The 22,202-nt window shown below is 61.8% G+C and overlaps 2 protein-coding genes across 5 annotated transcripts in view; one reads left to right on the top strand and one right to left on the bottom strand.

The window, feature by feature from the left end:
* Positions 1-8,271: 8,271 nt before the first annotated feature.
* Positions 8,272-10,242, bottom strand: LOC138811890 (basic proline-rich protein-like). Its single transcript, XM_069999848.1, has 3 exons — positions 10,118-10,242; positions 9,001-10,032; positions 8,272-8,596 (listed from the first exon to the last, which is right to left on the bottom strand). The coding sequence occupies exons 1-3, from the start codon at positions 10,240-10,242 to the stop codon at positions 8,272-8,274; spliced, it is 1,482 nt and encodes a 493-aa protein (XP_069855949.1).
* The window catches only part of Elfn2 (extracellular leucine rich repeat and fibronectin type III domain containing 2), a 47,031-nt gene continuing 33,367 nt past the window's right edge, over positions 8,539-22,202 (top strand). Inside the window, exon 1 of one of the 4 annotated variants that reach the window (XM_069999465.1) lies at positions 8,539-8,557. The gene's annotated coding sequence lies outside the window, so the exon portion shown is untranslated. Of the gene's footprint in view, positions 8,558-9,756; positions 9,835-15,205; positions 15,294-16,828; positions 16,976-22,202 lie in introns of those variants that run through there. The other 3 variants (XM_069999460.1, XM_069999459.1, XM_069999461.1) reach the window with 3 other exon arrangements.

Here is a 22,202-nt window from a genome sequence, read left to right as displayed (position 1 = left end):
TCCCACCTGGTTTGACACCGTCTGGGTATCAGGGTGGGAGTCATGACGCAGGGCTGTATCTTAGCGTCCTGGTGGCCCGTGGTGCCAGGTGGTGGCCTGGCAGCCCAGTCCCATTTGTTCAAGTCAGCGATGGCCTTTGATGGCTCTGAGCTTGGGCCTCACTTCCTGGAGTGTGGGGCTGGACCCCATGCAGTGGGGCCCAGAGGAGGGAGAGCTCTGACCTCATTGGTGGATTAATGCACCCATGAATTCCCCAATCCTGGGAGTGGTGGAAACTTCCGCCATTGCGGGGCGGGCCTGGGGAGGCTGTGCACCCGCCCCTTCCGCCCTCTCTTTCCTCCCCTCCCCTCCAACTCCCTTCCTGTCGTCCTCCTCTTTCTCTCCCTGCAGCTTCCTGGCCTCCACAGGGGGAGCAGCCTCCTCCCTCACACACGCCCACTGACACGCTGCTGTGCTTTTCTTCTGCCTTGCCCAGATCAAAGCAGTGCATGGAGCTTGGCCCGACCCTGGAAACTGTCAGCAGAGCAAGCCTTCAAACCATGTATCTGGGATATCTGTCATCGCCACCAGAAAGCTAACATACACACGACGCTGTCACCCAGGTCAGATGCCCAGGTCACACCCTGCCTGCCTCTGACAGCTGGCTAGAAAGATGTCCACCCCGTGGCCTGATCTGATTGTACTTTTCTCAGCTTCTCTCAGCACCCCATGGAGACAGGGGCCCCCACCTGCCCGCCTGGTGCTCGTGGGAGCCGGCGCTGAGTTGTTCTCTGGGGTTCTGGAACGTGCATTCCCCAGCCATGTGGCACCATCCTGCCCGGCCTCTGCAGGGCAGTCATCCTGCCAGCCTGCCTCCCGGGGATCCTTCCCACGTGCGTCGAGCTCACGCGTGTCATCAGCTTGCCTGACAAATGTCCCCCTTCCCTCGCTGTCTACATCAGGAGCAGGCAGCAGAAAGCAGGGCCCCCATTTGTGTGGATGAGTGGAAAGGGGAAACTTCCTTAGCAAACCCAGAAGCTGCTTCCTTTTCCATCTCATTGGCCAGATGGGGTCACATGGCCACCCAGCCGCAAGGGATGCTGGGAAGTCGGGGACCAGATTCTCAGCCTGGGCTTATAGCAGGACACAGGCCCTCCTCCCCTTTCCCCCTCCCCCCCATGCAGCTGGGGTTCAGGTATGAGATAGAGGTGGGTGCACAATCGCCTGTCTGGGGCGGGGCTTGCTCTCTAGAGATTTGGGGGGGTCTGTAAAAAGAGGCCTCTGTTAATATGCATGGATGAGAAGTGAACATCTTTGGTATTGAACCCTTCACCCATCAGTGCTGCTGGATACAAGATAAAATAATAGCTTGAGCCAGGTGCTCGGATGTGTGTGACCGGCTTTACAATCGTCCTGGCTCTTCTACCCCGCCAGCTGGGGGACAAATTGTCTGTAATTTTTTGTCTCTCTTCTGCTTCTAGTGACCAAAGTCATCCTTTTCTTCCTGGAGACCTTTATTTTGTTTTGGTCTAGAAAACTCTCACGGTTTTCTGGAGTGATGCCCAGGTGATTTTTGTATGGGAAAGGTGGGAAATTTCCAAGGCGCCTGGACGTCCCACCTGGCGGCTGCTCCTGCTCCCAGGTGTGATAGGACGCCGTGTTCAGAGTTTACAGAGCTCCTTTCTATTTTTATGTCTTCTTTTGTGTGTGCCAAATTATACATTCTTTAATCAGCACATGCCACAGGCAGGTAAGAATCTTACTTCACTATTTATGATTATGACTGAGTACTGAGAATTACAGATTTTTTAAATGATTTTAATTAAAAAAAATTATTTTTTGGCAGTCCTGGGCTTGAACTCGGCCTGGGCGCTGTCCCTGAGCACTTCAGCTCAAGGCTCATGCTCTACCACTTGAGCCACAGCGCTACTTCTGGTTTTCTGGTGGTTAATTGGAGATAAGAGTCTCATGGCCTTTCCTGCCCAGGCTGGCTTTGAACTGAGATCCTCAGATCTTAGCCTCCTGAGTAGAGGGGATTACAGGTGTGAGCCACCAGCTCCTGGCCAACAAGATTTTTATCCACTGATGAAGCCAACTGTTTAGCTGTGTCAGCCATTTTGTGTTCTGGGCTAAAACATCACAGAAAACGCATGGGGGCCCATTGTCAGCTGTGTGCATCCCTTGATGTCTCTGTCCCCTGTGAAAGAGGCCTCCTCCCCTGACATCAGGGCTGGACCCGGTGACCTGCTGGATGTTGGGTGCAAGTGATGCTTGTGGTGTCCATGGCCACTTGGTTTTGCCTGTCCCCTGGGGTTGCTTGTCCAGGGGACACCCCCACCAGGGGAAGTGCCCACTTCCCCTCATCTGCCATACCGGAAGTGCCCAGACCCCAATCAATCAGATGCCAGCTGTGTGGCTGAGCCCCAGGGGTACACATGACCAGCCCAGCCCCATTGAGCCATCAGATGGTGGCTGACATCTGGGCCCACATGTGAGGACGACCCAGCTGAGCCCTTCCAGAATTCCCAGAAACTCAAAATGCGGAGCAGAAGTAGATATTGGTTTGTGTTTATTTCTGGTATCATAAGAATTTAATGATCAGGTTTGATGCCTGTATTCTCAACGTCTGGGGAAGATTGGGAGGATCATGGTTCAAAGCCAGCTCAGGTGAAACGCGCAAGGGACTCCATCTCAACAAACAAGGTATGGTGATTCATGGCTATAATCCCCCCTCTGTAGGAGGCATAGGCAGGAAGATCCCAGTGGGAGGCCAGCCCTGGGCAAAAACTCAAGATAACGGAGGAGGGCAAAATTAGTAGATAAGGAGGAATGTCCATTCCATGGTGTAGACTGAGGTGGCCCCAGGGCCTGGTGAGCTGACCCCTGGGGGGTCATGGGGGTCACACACACACACACACACACACACACACACACACACACACACACACACACACACACACACGTCGCCTGAGGGAGACGAGCCATTTGGAAACCCTCACCGTGAATTTGTATTCCAGATTGGCAAGCCCTTCTGTGGATGAGATTCTCATAAGCTTTTCCTCTACCACCTTCACACTGCTGGCGTCCCGGGGGACCCTGACCCCTCGGCCCCCAGCATCGGGGAGACTCGGCGCTCATGGGCCTCCCAGTAAAGACATTAGAGCCATCATGAAAGGGCAGGCCATGGAGTACAGCGGCGGCTTGGAGTGGCTCTGGTGCAGGCTGGTGCCCAGGGCAAGGTGAGGAGAAGGTGCTGAGAGGCGAGCGCCCGCTGGGCAGGTGGCCTGGGATGCCAGCCCCGGCCTGGTGGGGCCCCTGTGTCCGGGCCTCCTGTGGGTATGGGCAGCCACAAGGCTCTGCCCTGGGGCCCCCAACGAGGCGTGTGGTCTGCGGCTGTGGAGAGCAGGTGGCCAGGTATCCCATGTGATCGGAGCGCAGCCCCAAGGCCTCTGCAGGGCCGGGGCTGTGGGCTGGGAGGGGAGAGGTTGGGGGTGCTCCGGGGTGAAGGGAGGAGCGCAGCCACCTCGCCCAAGGGGATAGTGACAGGCTCCCGGGCCCCAGCTGGGACCCGGTCACCTTGCCCCCAGATGCCGTGCTGTGGTCCCATACCTGCATAGGGATGACAAGCCACAGGCTCTGTCCAGCTGTGTGGTATGGGGTACAGAGCCTGTGACCAGCTCCTTCCGGACACCCCTCTCCACCTTCTCCTGCATGAAAGCGTATCTCTGCCCCCTGCTCCAGCCCTGGCCCTAGGGGACCCCCACCCCCACATCTTTCCTTCCTTCCGTGGGTCTTTCCTACAAAAGCCCGAGTCTGGGTAGGCCTGGGCGAAGAGTCCGCACCCGCCCTTCCTTCAGGGCTGAGGTGGGGAGATCAGGGGCCAGGTTTAGGGGACTGTTGAAAGGCAGAACTGACAGGAGTTTCTGGTGTGTGGGATCTGGGTTTGGGGGCCTGGGTGACTTGGGGACAGTCCTACAAACCTCCCTTTCCCCCAAGTACTCACCTACCCCATCCACACAGACCTTCAGGAGCAAGGAAGCTGGAGAAGGCTCTGTGCTGGGAAATAAGCCACAGCTGGGCTGGGAATGCAACTGGCCTTGTAGATCCCAGGCTGAGACACCAGAAGTCCTATGTGATGTCCAGCCACCCACCCTATGTGCCAAATGAAGAGACCTGGTGGGAAGACAGCTCTTCAGTACACCTTCGGCCATCTTCAGGGCTACAGCCAATGGCCTTCGGTGACGTAATGGGTGAGGCAGGTATGCAGGGTTAAGTCAGTTCCAGGTCACCCTGGCCTCAGTTTGTGGAGGCCCGATGGGTGTCTGCACCTTGTGGCCATTTAGTATTGCTGGTGTGAGAGGCGGCTTTTCCTCTGTCACCGGGTGCCCCCTCTTCCTCCAGGAGCCCCAGGTGATTGTCTGAGATCAAAGGGCACAGGTGCAAAGTTGGGGGAGGCTACACTGGGTGTCCGGCTTTGGTCTGCTGTTAGTGAACTTGTGGGTTCAGCAAAATGAGATTTTAGGTTGCCTCTTAAAAGCACAGGGCTGTGGGGCATCGGTGGCTCACGCCTGTAATCCTAGCTACTCAGGAGGCTGAGATCTGAGAATTGTGGTTCAAAGCCAGCCTGGGCAGGAAAGTCCAAGAGACTCTTATCTCCAATGAACCACCAGAAAACCGGAAGTGGCGCTGTGGCTCAAGTGGTAGAGTGCTAACCTTGAGCTGAAGAGCTCAGAGACAGGACCCAGGCCCAGAGTTCAAGCCCCATGACCGACAAAGAAAAAGAACAAGGCTCACCTAAAACACCAGAGTCTGTCCTGTGGTTACCACCGGGGTGGAAGGAAGGAAGCCTGGGTGAGCCATTACTTCTCCCTTCCTGTGTGACCTTGGAGGAATGAATGACTTAACCTCTCTGAGCCTCGGGAGTGAAAGAGGAAGAGCAGTCGGTCCCGCAAAACGTCATCATGATTCACAGGACTTGAATTCATGGGGAGCACTTGTCATGAAGCCCGAAAGGTAGGGAGCGCCCCCATTTCCAGTGATTCCTGCTAGTAGAGGGGAGCTCTGCCAGATGCCAGGGAAGGAGCTGGCACTTTACCCCAAGGACTCGGAGCCTGGAAGGTACTGAGCAGAGAGAGAGAGACACACACACACAGAGCAGGAAGGAAACAGCCAGTCAGCAGCTGCCTGCCCCTCGGAGGCCGCAGCAGGTCAGCGGTGGCCAGCCTGGCCACAAGACTGGTGACCCCCAGCCCCCGGAGGCCTCCTGCTGCCCCAGTTCCGCCCCCACCCAGCCCTGCCCCTGGCAGAGCCAGATAGATGGTTTAATAAGGCCCAGCTGACCTGTGGCCGCTGAGCCGCCCGAGGCCTGTGCCACTCCGCGCTGGCCACGGGGCTCGGCCTGCGGACACCACCACTGTGTTGTGCCCTCCTACCATGCCGTCGTAGCTCCTGATGGGCTATGAAAGATCTGGCGATCCGGGAGCCGTGGCTCACCCCTGTAATCCTAGCTGTTCAGGAGGCTGCAATCTAAGGATCGAGGTCTAAAGCCAGCCTGGGCAGGAAAGTCTGTGAGACTCTTAGCTTCAATTAACCAGCAAAAAGCTGAAAGTGGGGCTATGGCCCAAGAGGTAAAGTGTCAGCCTGGAGTAAAAGCTCAGGAACAGTGCTCCAGCCCTGAGTTTAAGCCCTAGTACACACACACACACACACACACACACACACACACACACGCATGCACGCACATACGCATATGTATACCTCCCACCCCCAAAATACCACCTCAGAATGAATTCCAACATAAACTTTTTGTTTTTTTGGTCTAGATCCCAAATAGGAGTATGATGCATTATGCACATTCTGGTGTGTGTGTGTGTGTGTGTATGTGTGTGTGTGTGATTTCTTTAAAAGAATTGCTTAACCTAGTTTTCTTTTCATGAACTCAAAGTGGCAGGCAGACCGAGTGTAAAACCTTTCACCCGAGTGTGACAGGCTTGTCTTGTTATAGAACCCAGACAATGCGTGATGCCTTTAGCATTCCTTGGTACCTCTTTCTCACCCCTCTCTTCTCCAAGCCCCCAAAGCAGGAACAGTTCTGGGAAAATGCCCTTGTGGTGGTGGGCGGGCTGGTGGGGTCACTGGACGAATGCCACACTGGCCAACTGGGGAACAGAGGGCACTTGTGGGGGTGGCCAGGGTGTCTCTGTGTGGGCCAGCCCACAGCTGACCCCCTGGGGTTGGCACAGGGGGCAGGCAGCGGGCAGTGCCATCTGGCATGGAAATGACTGGAGTGGCTCTGAGCAGCTGTTTTGCCCGTCCGCACGCCACGCCACCTGAGATCAATCAGCCGAGGCCTCGGGGCAGGGAAGGGCATCTTCTTGGCATCCCACCGGACTGGACATACCCTTGGGGAAAAGAGACTGGCACAGCCCGAAGGGGAGAGAGGACCGGAGCCCAGGATCAAGAGCCCTAGTGCCCACTTCTGCGGCTTATGAATACAAGAAACGAGGAAGAGGGCGTGGCCAGAGCCCGGGACACACAGTGGTGACGGAGGGGGCATGTGTGAGATGTGCTGTCACAAGGCACTCTGGGAGCCAAGGGAGCTAGAAGGAACCGGGCCGGCCCAGAGAGGTGACCGGGGCGGCTTCATGAGGAGTAGTTCTTACGACAGACTGGAAGTAGAAGGGGAGGGGGTGGATCTGAGAGGAGCAGGATGAAAAGCACAGAGGCCTGGAGATGCTGGGGAGGCAGATTCCTGGAACTTTCTGGAAGGGGCAAGCATGGGTGTTGCTAGGACACAAATCATGTGTGCGGTGACACTAGCCACTGAAAGCCCATCCGTATAGGGTCTTAGGTGGTGTGTCTGGAGTCTGATAGGGAGTCTGGACTTCATTTTCCAGCAGAGAGGACCTTCATGCCTGCCTGAAGCTACAGTCCTAACCCGAGGCAGACATCACTAATCGATCAAGACACATTCTACAGAGCCAGCACCCAGGCAGCTAAACACGCCACTCAGCACAGCGAAGGGGAAACAGTATCTGTTTCATCCTGCACCAGCTCATGGGCACAGTTTACCGCTGGGAGAGGACAGGGGTCATGACAGGGGACCACCAGGTGAAAGGTGGTAAGACTGGCCCAACAGGCGCAGACTGTGACGGACCTGCGGCCGCCATCTCGTGGCCTGGCCCACGTGCCTGCCCATGTGTGTGTGTGTGTGTGTGTGTGTCTCCAGACCTTTTTTTTCTTTTACTTTTTCTTTTTTTGCCAGTCCTGGGACTTCAACTCAGGGCCTGGGTGCTGTCCCTGAACTTTGTTTTTTTTTCACTCAAGGCTAGTGCTCTACCACTTGAGCCATGGCTCTACTTCCAACATTTTGTTGGTCAATTGGAGATAAGAGTCTCACGGAAGCCGGGCGCTGGTGGCTCACGCCTGTAATCCTAGCTACTCAGGAGGCTGAGATCTGAGGATCGCGGTTCAAAGCCAGCCCGGGCAGGAGAGACCGTGAGACTCCTATCTCCAATAAACCACCAGAAAACCGGAAGTGGCGCTGTTGCTCAAGTGGTAGAGCGCTCGCCTTGAGCTGAAGAGCTGAGGGACAGCGCCCAGGTCCAGAGTTCAAGCCCCACGACCGACAAAAAAAAAAAAAAAAAAAAAAGAGTCTCACGGACTTTCCTGCCTAGACTGGCTTTGAACTGTGATCCTCAGACCCCAGCCTCCTGAGGAGCTAGAATGACAGACATGAGCCACCAGCAGCTGGCTCAGACTCTATTTTAGAAAGGAGGCAGCTGAATTTCTCCATCTTCCCTTCCCAACGTGGTAGCCACAAGCCACACGGGAATGCGTAAGTGTCAATCAATAGGAATAACGATGAAGGGCTGGAATCCTGCCACATGTGGTTGGTGCTTGCGCAGTGGGACGGGGGAAACACTTCTGCTAGGCTAGAAAGTTCTCTGTGGGTGGTGCTGGTCTAGGGAGAGCCAGTCAAGGGTCCAGATGGTCCTCGGTGACCCTGCAGGGGGGCCCACTCCATCTTCTTGGTGTGGCCAAACTAAGAGCCTGGCACTCTTGCCAATTTGCATCTGTCTAGCAAGCCAAGGTCTTCAAAGGGAAACTCAAAGTGAAATCTTCAAGGCGCCCTGGAGCTAATGGGGGGGGGGGGTGGGCAGGGGAGCAGGGGAGCAGGGAGATCCGCTGGTGAGTGCCAAACTCTCCTTTCCCAAAGAGAGGAACCGAGGCCCAGAGAGGGTTGTGACCTGCAGTCCGGGAATAACGTGGAACCTTCTGCGGAGGGGAGCATCAGAGGTGGCTCTGCTCAGCTTCCCGGGCCGGGCGAGTAGGGGTGGGAGCTCCCTGCAGCTGCGCGCCGGGTCCGCCAGAGGGCGCAGGGCCGGTGGTGTCCGCACCTGACGGGGCCGGGGCCGCGGGGTGGGCGCTGCGGAGCTCAGCCTCGGGTCGGGGCGCACAGTGTTCGATACTGCCCCATGCCTTCCAGCAGGAGTCACCGGGAGTTGGAGGATCATCAGGTTTGGGGGCGAAGGCCGTGGTGTGGCTTGTTCGGGTCTGCAGCCAGGGGCCTTGAAGGGTAGGTAGGAGTGTGCGGGCAGCGGGAGGCGCAGGTGTGCTGGGCAGAGGGGTCCTCCAGGGCCCATCCTGAGCGCCTTCCTACTTCCCCGTGACAAGAGGGAGGACTTTTCCTGTCTGCTGTAGTAAAGCCGGCCCGTGGAGCTCCCCGCAACCCTCCCGCCGCCCCGGGGCTCTGGGCCTCTCGCACGTGCTGTTTCCTTGGACACCCTTCCCCACCTTCTTCAGCCGGCCAACTCCTATTCATCCGTCCAGACAGCCCTCGCCGTGCCCTCCCAGGCCGGGAGCTGCGGTGTGGCCACCCCGGGACAGACAGGCTCCCCAGAAGTGACCGTGAAGTGCGGCGTCTGCTGGCCCCAGGGCTGAGAGGCCGGGGTCGCGGGGACAGGGGGTGTGGGCCGCAGCTGTCCGGGGAGGCTGGGACACAAGCCGGGGACTCCTCACCGGGGGTCCCGTGCCCCCGCAGCGCCCACCCCGAGGGCGCGCCGAGGTGCGTGCGGGCTGCGGGCCGCTCCCCGCGCCTCCATCGTCTGTCCGTCCGTCCGTCGGTCCTGGGAAGCGGGACGGCGCGGCCCGGTCGGGGTGGGGGGCCGAGGGGACCGGGGATCCCGGGTGCGGACGGGTCCGGGGGGTGGGGGCGCTGGAGGCCGCGCGCGCCCCTCGCCCTCGGCTCCGGCTGTCGAATGCGCGGCGGCGGGCCGGGCGCAGCACGGGGGCGGGCGGGCCGGGGCGGGGGGGGGGGGGAGGCGACCTCCCGCGGGCCCGGGCCGGGGCGGGGGGGGGGCGGCGACCTCCCGCGGGGCCCGGGCCGGGACGGGGGGGGGCGGCGACCTCCCGCGGGGCCCGGGCCGGGACGGGGGTGGGGGAGGCGACCTCCCGCGGGCCCGGGCCTGGCGGGCCGGGGCGGGGCCGGGGGCGCGCCCGGCGGGTGCCCGGGGCTGGGCGGCCGCGGTGCCGCCTCCCTCGCCTCCCTCGCAGGCGCCGCAGCCCGCGGAGGAGCCGCGCGTCGAGAGCGGCGCCCGGGCGCGCGCGTGTCGGAGGCCGAGCGGCGGCGCCGGCGGAGGGCGGGGCGGGCGGCGGGGCCGCGGGCGGGCGGGCGGCGGACGGCGGACCACGGCGGCCCCTGACGCAGGGCGCCCGGGCCCCTCCCGCGCGGCGGGGGCGGCGGCGGCGTCTGCGCGCGCCCGCGCCTTCCGGACACCGGGCCCCGCCGCGGACCAGGACACGCGCGGCGCCCGCGCCCCCCGCCCGCAGGCCCGGCCCCGGCCCCGGCCCGAGGTGAGTGAGTCGTCCGGGTCGGGGCGGGCGCCGCCGGCGGGCGGGGGGCGCGGGGGGCGGCGACGCGGGCGGCCGCCCCGCGGGCCGGGGCGGGGGTCCCCGGGTCCCGGGCCCCGGCCCTGCGCAGGGCGGGCGGGGCGGCTCCGGCGTGGCGCAGAGGCGCGAGGGCGGGCGGTGCGGGCCGGCGCCGCGCCGCGCCTGGGGGGGACCCCATCTTTGCCAGTCGGAAGCCCTGCCCCCCCTTTTTCACGGGGTTCTGCCGGGTCAAGGGATCGTCTTCTACCTGGTAAGGCCGGGGTGCCGGGTGGCTGCGGAGGGGGGCGGTGTCTGGCGGGGGCTCACACCCCCACCGGTGTCTTGGGGGACGGTTTCTGTCCTGGGGCGCCGGAGGGGGCTCACACCCCCCATCGGGGAGCTGTGGGGCGTCTGGGTGGCCGTCCCGGGGGCTCACACCCCTCCACGGGGGTGTGGGGTGACGGGTTTGTGTCCTGGGGGGCTCACACCCCTCATCTGGGGCTGTGGGGTGTCTGGGTGGCCGTCCTGGGGGCTCACCCCCCACGCACCGGGGTCGGAGCGGAGGGAGCTGGGGAGGGCTTCGCCCCTTCTCGGCAGGGCTGGCAGCCCGGGGAGGCCGGGAAGCAGCGCGGGGGGCAGACTGCAGCTTTGGCAGGCCCCGCCGCGGCTGGCTGTGAGCGGGCGCGCGCGTGTGTGCTGTGTGCGTGTGTGTGCGTGTGTGAGCTCTGCATGTCTGCATGTGTGAGCTCCAGCAAGGGGCGGGTGTGCGCACGTGGGGAGGGAGTGTGGACTTGGCAGACCCCACACTGCACACACACACACACACACACACACGCACGGTGTGCAGCCCCGCAGGGCTTCTGCTGGGTGCTGAAGAGAGCTGGTGTGTGTCTGTGTCTGTGCGTGTATGCGCTTGGGGAGCGCGTCCTTAGGACAGAGGGAGACAGCAGGCAGGCGGTTGGTGGGGAGGGGCGCGATATTTGGGGGGTGCTTTCTGCAGTCCTCCCCCAGCGTGGCTTGGCCTCTCGCTGAGACACAGGTGTTAGGCTGGTGTGTGTGTGTGTGTGTGTGTGTGTGTGTGTGACAGCAGGCCAGGCTGGCAGAGGGAGTGGAGCAGCTGGGGGAAGGGGCAGATGCCAGTGGCGCTGGGAGGATTTGCAGGAATGTGGACCACAGTCCCGGCTGCCCACTTGTGTTGTTTTAACACCAGATCGGCATCCTGGGGGCTGGGTACGCTTGACTGTGCGTGCGTGTGTGTACAGCTCACGCCCTAGCCCCGCAGCCTGTGGACACCTGTGGGACGTGTCATGTCTAGCTAGCTCATCAGCATGTGGGGTGCACGTGTGTGGACGTGTGTCCTGGGAGGCGGGGCTGCCCTGAGCTAGCTGTGAGTTCCACAGCTGTGATCTGTGGACGGGGGGGGGGGGGGGGGGGGGGAGAGGGGGTCTCTGGGTCATCTCTTGGGAGGAAGAAAAAGGAGGGACTGCAGGGGACGTCAGGGAGAACTGTGACATCAGTGAGAACCTGGGGCTGTGACGTCAGATCCAGACTGCAGGTGACGTCACTGGGAGAGTGGTGTGTGTGTGTGTGTGTGTGTGTGTGTGTGTGTGGTCACTGCGAGGTCAAACATGGTCATGTCCCCCGTGGGTGCCGGACAGGGGAGGAAGACAGGTAGAGCCTTTGGGGGGCCCCTCCCTAGGGACCCCATTTTTCCAGTGGCCTGCGTGGGTATGAGACACTTTTCCTGAACGCCCATAGCCCCTGAACAGTGCACCTCTACCCTGCCCCCCATCCCTGTTCTCCTTCCTGTCCCAGCCAGGTCACACACCCGCGGGCACGTGTGTATTCCAGTGAGTGTGCGTGTGACAGGAAGCAGCGGCAGGCAGGGCGATGCAGGCCTTGGGTTCCTGTCGCTGCGTGTCCCTTTTCCAGTCTGCTGTGGTCTCTCGTCTGCAGGGGAGGTGGAGGGAGCACAGGGGCGGCAGGCGGGGGGCCCAGCCGGGGACCACTGCCCTGGGTTTGGCTCCCATCTCACTTTGCAGATGGCTCCTTTCTCTCCTGGGATGCTCCTGGCAGTCCTTCCAGGTGCAATGTGGGTAAACTGAGGTCTGAGCCTCCGTATGTACTGTGAATCCCCTACTGCGCGGCTGCAAAAAGCCAAACAAACAAAACCACCACACCAGACACCAGGTCAGCACTGTCCCTTCCGGGAGGGGTGGGGCAGGGGTGAGGAGAGCCAGCTGGCCACTTCCCATGGGGTGGGGGGTGGCGGGGTCCCTGGCAGCTCCCGGCCTGCTCCCCAAGATGTTTCTCTTGTTGCCCGAGGATGCAGGATGTTGGCTGAGGAAGCGCCCAGGGCTCAGGACCACCTGTGCCGCGCGGCTGCATGTGACACCTGCTGTCCTCTAGGATGGATGAGGGAGGTGAATTTGTCATATCCAGATGTGGCATCCAGGTGTAGGGCCGAGTTGGACATCACCTGCCCTCATTACCTTCACCCCCATGACCTGGGGTCATGTTTTCCCTTCTGTCCCCTTCCATGAGAGATGAGACCCCCAGAGTGTGGCCAGGTGCCTGTCCTCCAAGCCGGAGTCTTCTTAACAAGGGATGTTGTAGGGGCGGTGGGGGACTACTCCAGAGGGCCACCTCGATCCTCAGGCTGTCTCCCGACGCCCCTGATTGAATCAGCCTCCTCCCAGCTCAGTGAGCACTCGGGCACATTGCTCTGCCATCGCTACTGGGGACCCAGGGGTGTCATGCTCCCCCCCTTTCCTTTCCCTCAGCCCCAGGGGATTCATGGAGACAGGGGATTCATGAACACCAAAAGAGCCCTGGGGTGGGAGGAAAGGTGTGGGCTGGGTGATGCTGCCCATAGCAAGGATAATAATTACTGGGTCTTTGCTAACCAGAGCATCAACTGGTGGGTACAGAGTCCCTCCCCAGAGAGTCCCTCCCCAGAGAGCCCCTCCCCAGGGCCTGGAAGCTCTTTGAAAGTGGCACTGGGCACTCATTAAATACCCCAAAGCCTTCTGCAGTGGGAGTTATTTGTTATTCTTCCTCTCACAGACAAGAACCAGGGAGAGCAGAAACTAGCCCAAGGCCACACAGCAATGGAGCAGATCTGTAACCCAGATGGAGCCACGGGAGAGCTCTCTTGCTTGGAAGGCCTGGGCCCTCCGGCCTTGGGGCGCCCCCTTCTGGCCGAGGGCCCTCTCTCACTCTGGATTTGCTTCTGTACAAATAGGACTAGTGATCCTGGAAGGGTTGGGGGGGAGCTGTCTGCAGCGTGTGCAAGATCAGAGAGGCCAGAAGAAGGAGGCCCTGGGGAGGAGGAAGAGGCCTGTGGGAAGCCTTAGGGTCTCTCAGTCTCCCCCGGAGGCCTGTGGCATTCCTGAGGTGGCTTCACAGTACCCCACAGGGTACCCGTGCTTAGGGGGCTTCCCGGAGGGTGACTGTTCTCCCAAGTCCTGAGCCGGGACTGGGGGCCACAGCCTGGGCCCCTGGACCTGTCTGGCCTCCCTCTCCCCATCTTGACTGTGGAAAGCACAGGGGTCAGATCCCACCTCTGCCATCACCCAAGGGTGGCGGGGGGGGGGGGGTTGTCAGCTTGCCTCCCCAGGGTACTTCTTTGAAAGCAGGGTAATGGTAGGAAACTCCTGACCTAGACTCATAGCCTACCAGCCACCTAGTAGGTCCTGGTTTGGGCTGGGCTAGCACCCTGCCTGTCCCGTAGTCGCTCTGGGATTACTTCCCTCAGCCTTTCCCTGTGATTCTTCATTTGTTCTTGGTTCCTCTGTGTGTGTACATGCCTGTGTGTGCACGCGTCTGTGTTTGCTTTCTACCCTTTCCAGCCTCTGTTTCACCCTGGATTGCATACACACTGATTCTGGCTCAGAGCTTCCTCTCCCTGTTAGAGTGAACACAGGGCTCAGGGGGAGGTAGAGGGTGTACCCCCCACCTCTCTGGGGGACATGACTAGCTTAATCTTAAGGGCTGACTGACCAGTCTGCTGTAAACCAAGCCCCAAGACTCAGACTTGATTTGGTTTCCCTCTTTGGCCTAGCTCTGTGTGATCTCTCTCTACGACAGTCCTCCCTGGATTTGGGGGAGACTGAGGCCTTGGGGTGAGCCTGCCTGCTTCCCTCCCTAGGGGATTTCATATTTCATGGATCCATTGGTTGAGCCGTTTCCTGCCTGTCTCTCCCACTGTAGGGACTTAAAAATGCTTGTTGAACGAATACCTTTCATGCACACACTACTAAGATAGGTTCCTCGTGTTTACTATCGCAGGCACATATAAACTTCGTGTGTGTGAGTGTGAGCATGCCGGTACTGGGGCTTGAACTCAGGGCCTGGGTATACCTATCCCTTTAGCTTTTTTTGGCTTAAAGCTGGTACTCTCCCACTTGAGCCACGGTTCCACTTTGAGCTTTTTGGTGGTTAATTAGAGATTAGAGTCTCAAGAGGTTTTCCTGTGTGGGCTGGCTTAAAACTGGGATCCTCAGATCTCAGCCCCCTGAGGAGCTAGGACCCCAGGTGTGAGCCACCCGCGCCTGGCTACACATGTACACTTTTCTGGGAGCTGCTGGGGTGGGGGAGCACAGGCAGGAGCCCCCCAAAGAAGAGTCCCTTCCTGGAGGAGAGATGAAGACTTGAGGAACAGCTGGTGAGTGCACCCAGTAGGGCAGCTGGACAGATGGTCCTGGTGATTCCTGCCTGGGCAGGTGGGCCTGCGGCTGCGGGCTGAGCAGGAGAGGCCGGGCGCGGTGCCTTGCGACCGGACCGGGATTGGCCGACTCGCTCCCATCCAGCACCTGCTCCACCAGGCTTAGCGCAGGCTGCTGTTTTCTCCTTCAGTTTTGGCTGGAGGATAGCGAGAGACCCCACTCGGTGGGGAGGACACAGAGCCAGGCGGAGTGGGGGGGGCGAGGCGGGGAGGCCGGGAGGGGTTTCCACGGGATGGAGAGGGCTGGGCGCGGGGGTCAGGCCGGGTGTTGATGGTGGCCTTTGGATCCAGAGTTCTTGGGCCTTCTGCAGGTCGGTGTGCGGCCCAGGGATCCCCGCTGGGCCGCAGGGGGGCTGCCTCTGTGCTCGGGCCGGGGTCTCCGGGGCTTGGCGGGGAGGGGGGCACAGGGAGGCCATTCTCGACTGGAAGAGGACCCGCAGCTGGGGCGGGGCGTGCGTGCTTCCCGCGCCAGCTGCCAGGCAGGGGCCGACACCGGCTCCCCGTGGGGGGGGGGGTCTGCGCGGAGCCGCCAGGCCGCCCTCCGCGCGTGCGCAGACACCAAGTGGAGGCCGAGCCTGCGGTCATGGGTTCAGGGCGCACGGCTGGCCCAAGTTGGCCCGGTGTGGAGGGGATGGGTAGGAGAGGCCGGCCCTTCGCCTCGGCCGGAGCCTGCCTCGCCGTCCCTTCCTGGGGTGGAGCTGGGCCTGCGGCCGTGCGGGTGAGCCGAGGCCCGAGGCGCGCGGAGGAGGGAGCGGGGCCGGGAGGGCGTCGTGGAGGCGGCGGCGGCGCCGGGCCGCGCGGCGGGGCCGGGGTGGGGGGAGCCGGGGCCGGGGCTCCCCGCTGCCCACCGCCCGCGCCGGCCCCGCCGCTCCCGCCGCCCTCCGCCCGGCTTCCCCGTGCTTAGAATCTGCAGCCGCAGCCGCGGACGCTCGCAGCCAATTTCACGGCTCCGGGCCCGGGCGGCGGCGCGGGGTGGAGGCCGCCGGCGGGGGCGGCAGCCCGGCGGGCCCGAGGGGGCCGGGCCTGGGGACCGGAGAGTGTGGGCGCGGGGCGCGGGGCGCGGGGCGCGGGGCGCGGGGCGCGGGGGCGCGCGTGTCTGGGTGCCTTTGGAGAGCGGGGCGGGGAGCGGCGGGGCGGGGCGGGGGCGCCGGTGCGTGCCGCCCCCGCGCCGTTGGCACAGCTGCGGCCCCGCGTGTCTGTGGGGCGCCCCCTGGCCCGGGCTGCGTGGCGGTGTTGGTTCTGTCTGGCTGTGCGTTGCGGGTGTCCAGTGCGGGACCCCAGCGCGCCCGGCAGGCGGGGGTCGGGTGCGGGCTGGGGGCGGGAGCGCCAGGCAGGCCCGTGTTTATGTTCCGCTCGCGTTGCTGGCTGTCAGCACGTGGTGGGTCCACATATGTTTGTGAATGGCACTGCTGAGTGGGCCGAGGTGTGAGCCCCTGCCTGCGGGGGAGTGGTCCCCAGTACCATCTGGGCTGGGAGAGGATGGGGGACCCCTGGAGAGGGGCCCTCGGGACGCAGGCATGCGCACTGGGCCTCGGGCCGGCGAGTTGGGCAGAGGTGTGCCCTCCCTCCTGATGGACGTTCTCCATGAGGGGGTGGGCTGGGCTCCCCGCTTCCTACTGCTGAGGGATGGGGTGGGGGGTTGGGTGACAGGAAGGTGACTTGGTTGTACCTGTGGGCACTGGATGACAGATGAATATCAGATTATATGCGCACACGTGTGCACATGGCTGCGGAAGTCACATGCGTTTGATCTGGCCATGACTTGGGCCCAGCGGGGGGTGAGGGGCCAGTGGCGGAATGGGGACCTTTGGTTCCTACAACATGGCCGATCTGTTGCTTTCCCCAGGGACTGGAAAGCAAGCCCCATAGCTCCTGGCCTCCCCCCCCCCCCCCACTGTATTGTGAGTTTCTTCCTGTCCTTCACTCAGGCCTGTTCTCTCCACCTGTCTCCTCCCATCTCTGGCTTGGCCTCCACCTCCTATCTGGCTCCATCTCTCTCCCTTTCCCTTCCTTCCTCTCTCTCTCTCTCTCTCTCTCTCTCTCTCTCTCTCTCTCTCTCTCTCTCTCTGATATCATTTGTGGTATAAGCGGTTGCCATGGGAAACCTAAGAAAGAAGTGAGTGTACCCTTCAAGACTTGCCTCCTCCCTCCCTCCTGCCATCCCCTCCCTCTTCCTCTCCTCCTCTCCCTCCCTCCTTCCCTCCTGCTCTCCCCCTTGCCTCCTGGCAGAGGAGAGCACTTGGGTGAGGAGGAGCTGTCGCTGCCAGCTGCTGCGCTGGGCCAAGACCCGAGACCCCACTGCTACCCCGGCTGCTGCCGCAGCTGCCTGGGGCCCCCTGAGACCCAGGTCCGGATCAGAGCCTTGCCGGCCCCAGGGCCCCCTTGGCTGGCAGACATCTGGTAAGGACAGAGCCCTTTTGGTTGTGACCCGGTGGTGTGGTCCAGCCGAGGCCTGCTGCCAGGACGGCCCTCCTGCGGGGCTGCCCCCCCTGCCCCCGCCCCCAGCCGCAAGCACTCCTGTGGCATCTCCACCCAGCCCCTCATCCCCTGCGTCTCCCAAGGCTGCCGGCAGAGCCGTGGGCCTGTGGGGAGCTGGGGCGGGTCTGCACAGAGAGTGGGAGGGATGCCCCTGACAACTCAGAGTCCCCCAGTTCGGTCCCTTTGCTGACCTGAAGGGCTGAGTGGGCCGGGCCTGCACTCCGCAGGTCAGGGGGTGTCTGTGCCTGCTGGAGGTGGGAGGTTGGCCTCCAGGGGAGGCCCCAGAGACATGGGGCCCCCTCTCCTCCCACTGGTATGGAGGGGGCAGCCTGAGGGGCTGGGAGTGAGCAGTGGGAGATGCCAGAGGCCTTGGTGTGGGGCTGAATCCAGCGTCATTGAGTTTTGGAGGTGGCAGGACCGTCTGACACAGAACAGGCCGGCGGGCTGGTGGCTGTCCTGGAGAGGACAGACCAAGGCTGTCCCTGTCACCCTGCTGTGTTGGTGGTGGCCACGTGGAGGGAGCTGTTGTCCAGGCGGGCGGGCCGGCGGGCGTTGAGTGACGGTTGCTGTAGCACGGTGGTGTCCACTGGGGGAGGAGCCTGGCTCCGTGTTGGTGGTTGCTAGGCAGAAGAAGATGCGGTCTCTAAGGTGCGGTGGTCCCCACGTGGAGGCCCGGACCCAGGCTGCTGAGCCCCTGAGGTCCCAAGAAGGGGTACTGATGCCTGCTGGTGAGAGGGGCTTGTGCAGGGGGGGGGGGTGCAGGGCCTGGCAGTTGGTGCTATGAGCTGTAGTGGGTGTTCCTATGGGGTGGGGGTGAGGCTCAGTGGGCGGGTCTGAGCTGGCTGTGTCCATGGGCTGTGGTTCTCTTCCTCCAGGGCCTTCCCACCACCCCAGCCTTCCTCCCCTGGCCCCCAGGCCTTTTGTTGATGATGTTTTGTGTTGTGTTGGCTCTGAGGTTGGAACTCAGGCCTTCTGCACTCGTTTGGCTTCTTCCTTCAAGGCTGGTTGTCTACTACCTGAGCCACAGCTCCACGCCCAGCTTTTTGCTGGTTCATTGGAAGTACAATCTCAAGGACTGTGATCCTCAGATCTCAGCCTCCTGAGTAACTAGGATGACAGGCCTGAGCACCATGTCCAGCCTCTCCGGGGACCTTTGATGACAGTTCCCATGCAGGCACATGCTCCCTTCTCTCTCTCCTGTTTGCTGGCAGCCTGCTGACCCTGTGCGCAGCACTGGGGACATGGCGGTGGCCCTTGAGGTACCTGGCAGGGGAGGTAACTTGGCTAAGGTCACCTCAGGCACCGGTGGGAGCTGCCTGGCTCTCTGAGCAGCCCCGCTCCTTCCCTCCCTGGGCCGCCCACCTCTGTGTCCCAGGCCCTTCAGTCCTCTCCCTCCCCCAGGCCCCAAGGGTTTTCTGGAAGCAACAATTTTGTTGGAAACAGCTTGCAAGAACATCGAGCTTCTGAGTCTGACTCCTGGCTCTGGCTCTTGCACCGTTTGGCCCCATACCTCAGTTTCCCCTCTGTGTGGTGGGGGGAGCCTCCTGTCTCACTACAGATGTGGGGGAGTGTGTGAGGCTCCTGTCTGCATCCTGGCACGTGGCCACTCACAGCAGGAGGCTGTGCCACCACTGTGGTCTTCTTCTCATGGCTTTCCCGTGCTTCTGAGGCCTATGGGAGGCTGGTGGTGTCCTAGAGATGGGCCTCATCACCCCCTTGCCCAGGCCTCTCCTGCAGCGGGGGACAGGACTGGGGCCTGGAGGTGCGGAGGGCCTCCTGGGGGTCCCAGGTCACCTTGGTGGCTGAGCCCCTTGCCAGCAGCTACCCCCCTGTGTACTCTAATGCTCCCCCCCCACAGTTAACTGAGCCCCCACCTCACTTCCTTCTTCTGGGGCTCTGTTCCCTGTGGACTTAGCCAGCCTTGGCCTGGGGCCCCACACGGGACCCCAGGAATAACCAGTGCAGGGGCCACTGCTCCACCCACTTCCTCACACCACGCCAGGCAGGGGAGGCATTGAGGAAGTTGGGGATAACATTGGGTGACCGGCTTGAGGGTGAAAGGCTCTCGGTTAAGGCTGTGCTGCAGGACTTTCTTGGGGGTCCCAGCTTGGGGGAGTGTGAGTGGGGAGCCCTCTGCATATACAGAACCTACAGCGAGCAGGGGCTGGGGACTGACATACTTAGGTTTATGTCCTGAAGTTGCCATTTATGAGCTGGGGGAGCCTCAGCTCACCCCCATCGCCCCCCCCCCCCCGCAACAGCGGGAGGCAGAATAAGGAGAGTAGGGTCACCTGCTCTGGGTCTCTTCATTGTCACCTGGCTTTGCACGGGCTGTTGGCACGCAGGCAGTGATGCTCTTCCTGTGCCCACTGCTGCTCTCTGCGTGGTCATTCCAGGAGTCACCTCCCCCGGGAAGTCCTCTCAGACCACCCTGCCTGCTGCTGTGATGTCCTTATAACCCGGAACACAGTTGACACTTGTTTCCTGGCTGTCTTTCCGCCCCTGTGGAGTACCAGCTCCACAGTGCCCCTGAACAGGGGCTGGCACAGAGTGGGAAGGCACGGGTGGGTAGTCCTGCCGGCCGCCCTGGGAGGTCGGGCCTGTCAGGTTCCATCTCACATCCGGGGAGCGTGGACCAGGCTGGCCTGGGGAGGAGCTGCGGACCCTCAGCTGGGAATGGATGACAGGCCTGGCGTGTGACCCGGGGCCAGCCTGACTCCAGGTCCAGTGTGTCTGTCTGTTGTGCTGCGCCATGTCGCTGGGGGCCTTGCGTGCCAGGCTGGGGTGTGTGTGTGTGTTGGATTTGACCTTGAATGCAGAAACAAGATCACAGAAGGCTGGAGGACAGGAGGGCGCCTGCCACAAGGAAGAGCTTTTGGTAGCAGCCTGGATTGTCAAACGAAATCAGTTCAGCTGCTCATGAGCGGTGTGACTGTAGGCAGGTCTCTGGAACACTCTGTACCTCAGTTTACTTGTCTATAAAATGGGGGTCCCGTTTTGGCTGGCTTTTGAAGCGGTACTTGTGGGGAGCTTTGGTTCACAAGTTTGGCCTTGCGGTCCCTCCCCAGGAGGGAGGGGGAGGCTCTGCAGGGCACATTGTCCATGCCACCCCCCAGAAGGATTTTTTTTGGGGGGGGTTGGTTGTGGGGCTTGAGCTCTGGGCCTGGGCGCTGTCCCTCAGCTCTTTAGCTCAAGGCTAGCGCTCTGCCACTTGAGCCACAGCGCCACTTCAGGTTTTCTGGTGTTTAATTGGAGATGAGTCTGGCAAGGACTCCTGAGTTAGCTAGGATTACAGGCGTGAGCCACCAGTGCCTGGCAGGATTTGGTTTTTTAATTTCTCAAAAGAGGACACTTTGTTTGGGACAGCCATATTCCAGTCTACCAGCCTGGGCTCCCCTGAGCCTCGGTCTGCCACCCACTCCTCCTACCTCATGTCAGGAGAGGTGAAAAGAGATCAGAGAGGAGAGAGGTTTAATTGAGTGGCTACTGCGTGCCAGGGACTTTCCTGCCTGGGTCCCACCACCACAGCCGTCCCTGCAGCCTGGGGAGGTGTGGTGGTGGTGGTGGTTAGTGCACTGGGCTGGGTCTGGGTCAGTACTCTATAGGGTGCAGGGTGGGGGCTGGGGAAGCTCAGATGCCCCCCATGATGGACAGTGGGCCGTGGTCCCACCCCCTCCAGGACAGGGCATACGTAGAGAGCCTAGCCTGGTTCAGAGGCGGACCCTGGAGTGGCCAAGGAACAGAGAGATAGCTCCCTGGCCGGGCCCCCTTCCTCCCCCCCGCACCCCCCCCCCCCCCCCGCAGCCACCCAAGCCAGGGAATAGACCTGGCCTTGTGTGCTGTGTCCTAGTATCTTGCTCAAGACCCTGTTTGTTTGGGGAGGAGAAAGGGGGGTCTGTGGTGCCCAACAGAGGTGGGATTCATGGAAGGGGTCTGACGAGGGGGGAACAGCCTGCCTGGCACCGCCCAGCCCTGACTGCTGCCAGCTGGGAGACAGGGAGGCGGGGGGGGGGGGGGGGGAGGCTGGGCGTGGCCACTCGGATCCTGCTGGGGAGGTGCGGTGCGCTGGAGAGCCCGGTGGGCGTCCCACCTCCCCGCTTCCTAGTCTGAGGGAAGGGAGTTCCCTGCATCTCCCGGAGCCCCGGTTTGAGCGTGCAGGCACTGGGGGTGTTCTGGGCTCCGTCTGCTCTCTGGAGTGTGGGAGAGGATGGTCTCCCCTAAAGGGAGGCTCGCTCCGTTCTAGGGAGGTGCTGAACAAGGCCTTCCCTGAGGCCTGGCAGGGGGTGGGTTTGGGCGGGGTTGAAAAAGGCCTGTGTGCAGATGTGGTTAGAGCTCAGGTGTGAGCAATCCTCAGTGAAATGGGGCCACCTGGGCCGGGGGGGGGGTGAGTCTAGAACCATCCCCACCCTCGGTGCCCACACCGGGTGACAGCACCGCGCGTACAGCTGTCGTTGGCACAGGACTGGGGGCTGGGTGGGGCCCACACCTCCTTCCCATGCGACCCTGGCTAGTCCCTCACCCTCTCTGGGCCCAAGGAGAGTGTCTGAGGTTCCTAGGAAGCAGACCTGCCCCTCCCCACCCAGGCCTGGGTCTCCCTTCGGCCTGGGAGGAGGAGGTGGGACTCAGAGGAGAGAGGCCCCAGGTCTGAGCAGGCTTCCAGAACGATGCTCTGTGCCAGCCTGGGGTGGCAGCAAAGAACTGAGCAGCTCACAGTGGAGCCTGTGCCCCGCGTGAGATCCTGAGTCTGCCCATCTCTGGCTGCATCACTGGGCCTGGGGGAGGGGTGGGAGGGTCTCTTCCAGCGGGGAACAGGAGTTGCCACTTGACAGAGAGGACTTGGGAAGGTTCCTGGCTGGTGGGTGGGGCTAGGGCGGGGCTTAATGCAGTGAAGGTGGGGCTAGCAGAGTAAAGGTGTGGCTTAAGGGCTGGGGCGGGGCTTTGAGGGGCTAAGATGGGACTCAGTGCACCAGTTACCTGTTTGCAGACTGGCTGTGACCTTGGGGCCTGGGTCAGGACATGTGGGAAACGTGTTTGCCTCTCCAGATTCTCCCATTCTCCCCACCACCTCTGAATGGCATAGAAAGAGCCCATGGCTTTGGGGTAGACCTGCAGGCTGCGCCCCAGATCATCTACCACCTCTGAGCCTCGT

The sequence above is a fragment of the Dipodomys merriami genome, unplaced genomic scaffold, assembly GCF_024711535.1.
Source record: "Dipodomys merriami isolate MVZ:Mamm:240054 unplaced genomic scaffold, mDipMer1.0.p SCAF_55, whole genome shotgun sequence".
In the NCBI taxonomy this organism is placed as follows: domain Eukaryota; kingdom Metazoa; phylum Chordata; class Mammalia; order Rodentia; family Heteromyidae; genus Dipodomys; species Dipodomys merriami.
This window is presented reverse-complemented; position numbering and strand designations above follow the sequence as displayed.

Coding starts and splice junctions, on each gene's coding strand:
- LOC138811890 (XM_069999848.1), bottom strand. CDS start 10,242: ATGGGGGGTGTGAGCCCCCTCCGGCGCCCCAGGACAGAAACCGTCCCC. Junction 10,033..10,117: donor CGGCACCCCGGCCTTACCAG/GTAGAAGACGAT, acceptor GGTCCCCCCCAG/GCGCGGCGCGGCGCCGGCCC. Junction 8,597..9,000: donor GCGGGGGCACGGGACCCCCG/GTGAGGAGTCCC, acceptor CCCTCTGCCCAG/CACACCTGCGCCTCCCGCTG.